The 4,659-nt window shown below is 38.5% G+C and overlaps 1 protein-coding gene across 1 annotated transcript; it reads right to left on the reverse strand.

Moving 5' to 3' along the window:
• Window positions 1-651: 651 nt before the first annotated feature.
• LOC107785835 (mediator of RNA polymerase II transcription subunit 30) lies at window positions 652-4,659 on the reverse strand. The gene is made up of 3 exons (XM_016607223.2): window positions 4,083-4,659; window positions 1,821-1,919; window positions 652-1,354 (listed from the first exon to the last, which is right to left on the reverse strand). Exons 1-3 carry the CDS (start codon window positions 4,458-4,460, stop codon window positions 1,256-1,258), a joined length of 576 nt encoding a protein of 191 aa, XP_016462709.1. The 5' UTR covers window positions 4,461-4,659; the 3' UTR covers window positions 652-1,255.

Below are 4,659 nucleotides of genomic sequence, written 5' to 3' on the forward strand. Positions count from 1 at the left end.
CCACGTGGGCGGACTGATTTGTCCAGTGAACATATATGAATTATGGAGAATTTCTAGGAAAACCTATGGCCGTTACCACGTACGGTGTTCACTAATGTAAACTCCTCTAGGTAAGCCCGGTGCGACGAGCTTTGACTGAGGAGGCTACAGGTAAGGAGAATCGATCTCAGGTCTCCCGTGTGAGAAACCACTTACCGAACCAACTCAGCCGACATATATGAATTACTCCCTTTATTCCCCATTGTTATTTTTTATACGTTGTTTAAGAAAATATAAATAAGAGTAATTTGAGTAATCTACCTTTATTAATTATTTTAATTAATCTTTAACCACATTATGTATTTTCAATAAATAAGTGAATTCTATCACGTACCTTTTAATTCTAGAACTACTATTAAGGGTAAAGTTAGAAATAAATATTCTTTCTTGATTATTTAAATGATAAAATTTGAAAACAACTATTTTAATTTTAATAAACATGACAAGTTAAAGGAAGAGAGGGAGTATGCTGAAAATGGATATAATGTGAGTGAAACTCAAAGCATGGTTGTTGATAGAATTGGTAGTGAAATGAATAGGCTAAAATTCTATACTCAGAATATGCCCTTAATTGAGAATATGGAGAAGAGAATACAGAACATACCCAATGCAATATACAACTGCTTACAAGCAGCCGGATGCTCATCATTTCAGTACCACTATGTGACATAAATAGTGATCTTTATGTCAATCTTCAAGTGTGAAATGAGCAGCCTGGAAATTGTCTCCAACATTATTTTTGCTGTTGAGACCTCATCAAGGAAGCTTTACAGGAATGCTACTAATTAAACATTTTTCAGTTTCCTCATTCAAGAAAGCATACATGCATAGCTTTGAGATCGATTCACTCCATGTTGAACTCTATTTAAGTTTAAACTATTTCACTTGACTTAGGGGAAAATTATAGTGTACACGAAAATAAATAAGCGCATAACAAGTGAGATCAAAATCATTCTCCTTTTCCTGTTGTTCCTTTCCCTCTTCCCTCAGGTATGCATGCTTACACATCTCAGCCCAAGCATCTAAACAGAGAGAATAGTAGCACCGCGAGCAACATTAAGTTGCATAGAATAACAGGTGTTTGGCAATAACCAAGTATTTGGATCACGTAGTAACCTCTGTACAACAAAAAACAGTTTCCTAGAGTTGAACGCTGTTCTTTTGTCATCCAACATCTCTCTTGTTTAACTATCTGCTTGAAGTTATAGCATCAGAGTCATGTAGAACAGGGACTTTGCCATGTTGATAGGTCAGAAAGAAGATCTCGAAACTGATCAATCAGAAGCTTGAGATGTTTGTTCTTGTCTACAAGTTCCTGCAATGCACAGAACAATATAATATGCTTACTCTTGACCAGATTAGCAACTTGTTTTCTTCTTGTACCACGAGATAATATATACACATGCAGTCAAGTAAAACTCCTTATGTTCCAGTGAAGACTTTTCACTGCCACAAGGCGGAAACAAAAAGCAATAAAAGAGGATTACAAATTTTACAAAATTCATGACATAAAAAGTCACATTGTTCGGACTTGAGCTGGTGAGACATAGCGAGACTTGTCAAAGTTTGTACAGTGAGACATCTAGGGACGTCCGCGATGGAAAGGTAACATGCAGCATATCTCAATCTTGTTTTAATGGAAATGCAAATACCCAAACCAATCAGGGTCCTAATGTTCGCATACACATTGCTTTCCGCAACCTCCACCCACCATGCACCCCAAAACCAACAACAATCTCAGAGAAATTCCAAGACCTCAAAATTCTATACGTTGTCCATACCTTTTTTAATGTAGAAGCGCGATCCTCCAGCTGCTCAATTTCAGATTGATCTGCAGCAGATAATGAACCACTGGCAGAAGCAGCTTCCAACGCTTTTGCCTAGCTAACATATTCAGTGAAGAGTGTGAAGCATCACACAACAAGTGAACAACTTTCCAGAACATACAAGCAACTATAACATGTAAACCATGAGACAGAATACGAAGGGGACTTGGACAACTTTGCAGTTACAATGGAGCAAATATAGAAGTTCAGAAGTATTATGTTCTTAAAAGAACTTAGTAAACTCAACTAATGTGTAGTGGCACATATGTTGAGTGACCAAAAGGCAAGTGATGTCAGTGATCTATTTGTCAAACAAACAAATAGAAGCAGCTTACAAAATTCTAAACCCTTCAACCAGAGTCTCCAAATGCACAAATGTAAGGCAATCCATATATCAAATCCAAGGAGCTAAAATGTAATTATGGTGCTCATTCTTTCCTGAAAAGGAAAAAAGTGTAGTAGTTTATCTTAGTATAAGTACTTACTCATCATGAGTGTTCAGACAGTAGGAACGAGCACAACCTGGAAAACATAGTCGAATCCCCCCCCCTCCCCCGCCAAACCACCCACAAACCCCAGGAAACAAGACAAATCATACAAATTGTAAGCAGCGCAGTTGAGCTTTGTCAGCTAATGATAATGTATAATAAAAGAAGTGAATCTATATTCTTAACTCAAGAAATGCTTATCCTCATGTCTTATAAATGATAAGAATATCAAAATACAAAATAGACATGTACAAATGTTGTTCATGTTGTAAAGGCATATTGTAACAACAGATATAACCACTCCCAGATCAATATCACTAAATTCCTTTGCCAAAACATTCACCTTTCTTCTCCCCCCACCCCCATAAAAAAAGGCAAACTTGATAGAACTTTCCACTACCGCTAGATAATATTTTTGGACAAATATCACTTGTAGCCCGCGGCCGAAACTATTTATATCTGACAGCCGCAAAAGTGTATAAAATTTGTATATTTATGTATATGTGTGTGTGTGTGTATATATATATATATGCTATTATTTTAGAGCGGTTATACAATGTCATTTTCCAAATATTTTCTGCCGTTCACACTGGATGATACTTTTCTTTTCAACAATATCCACAATGGACAAAATTTCTAGGATAACTATATTACGTTAAATCTTTTTTTGCATTCCTAATCAAAACTCGAAGTATCCAACAGACTGCTATGCTTCAACCTCAAGCTAGTTGACACTCGAGTACGAGAATCCTCGCATTCATTGACTCCAAATGGCCCCACTTCATTTCATAGCAGAGGTATGGAGGTTGGTCTTGAAGGGCCTAAGGAGAGGTAGAGGTAGGCCGAAGAAGTATTGGGGAGAGGTGAACATGCAAGATATGAAAATTCTCCAGTTTACCGAGAACATAGCCCTGGATAGGAAGGTGTAGAGGTCATAAATTAAGGTAGTAGGCTAGGTAGCCGAGCGTTGTCCTTGCTCGTTCCAGTAGTTTTAATGCATTCCTCAATGCTAGTCTTGTATTTTCTTACTGTTAGATTTCTGTTATTGCTTATTATTTCTTTCACTTCGGTTTTCTGTTTGGTTTGCTGGTGTTGTTGTTTGCCGTTACTCCTTCCTCTCTATCTTTCCTGAGCCGAGGGTCTTCCGAAAACAGTCTCTCTACCTTCTTCAGTTAGGAAGTAAAGTCTGCATACATTATACCCTCCGCATACCCTACTAGTGGGATTACACTGACTTTGTTGTTGTTGTTGTAACACTAGAAATACTCTACTGAACCTACCACGCATCCGACACTGTACTACCTCTAGAGGCGGAGCCAGAATAGGAAACTTACGGGTTCGATATTAGAGTCCTTTTAATTTACTGGGTTCTAAACTAATTACTAATTTTTACATATTCAAACTTGTGGGTTCAGCCGAACCCATAGCCGAAGAGCTAGCTCCGGCCCAGGCTACCGCTAGCATTGAACCAAAGCCTTGGAGCATTTTACACTCTTTTTTACTACCAGCTCCTCATTCATTGACATAACTGATTATACTATTCGCCTAATGGACCCTAACTAGCAAAAGCTTCATACAGCTGAACCCAACTAGTGTGCAATCGCGCGATAGTTAATTCAGGATTATATCAAACAAACTTTACTTCGATCACTATCTTAATCCGACAAAACAACAATTACAACACAAACACACAAAACACAACAATAAGCATTTCTATTTGTAAAATTACCTTCTGAGAATTAGAAATCGCCGTAAGAACAGAACGCAATGAAGCAACCGATAACTTATAACGTAAACGAGACTCATCAAGTGCACCGCCACCAATCTCCGAGTGTTGTTGAGCCGATGCAGAAGAAGATGAAGAATTATCTGACGAAACGTCCCCGTTTACTGAATGCTGATGTCCGTTACCGTTATTCATAACGGCGTTAGCAGTAGTAGCAGTATTTGTTGTAGTAGACCAGAGTGTAGGGTTACAAAGCTCGTCGTTCATGGCGGAGAGAATTTGATGTGCTGCTTCTATTGTGTCTTCTAAATGCTTTTGCCCTTCCACTGCTAGTTCTTGTATTGTCTTAGGGTTTGTCATTGTGCCGCCTTTTTCGTCCATATTGGAGAATGATCCGGGGTTGTCGAAACCCTAGATCATCGGCGGTGGTAGTGGCGGCGATGGGCGGTGTGAGAACTTCTATTAAGAGTGTAATATTGAAGAATGTGAAACATCGTCGGGTATTACCGGCCTGTACTTTTTGGGCCGGCAAGGAGATTTTCCTGTTATTGGGTAGAGGGAAGAAATTGAAAAATAGCCA

Source organism: Nicotiana tabacum, chromosome 15 (genome assembly GCF_000715075.1).
Source record: "Nicotiana tabacum cultivar K326 chromosome 15, ASM71507v2, whole genome shotgun sequence".
NCBI lineage: Eukaryota > Viridiplantae > Streptophyta > Magnoliopsida > Solanales > Solanaceae > Nicotiana > Nicotiana tabacum.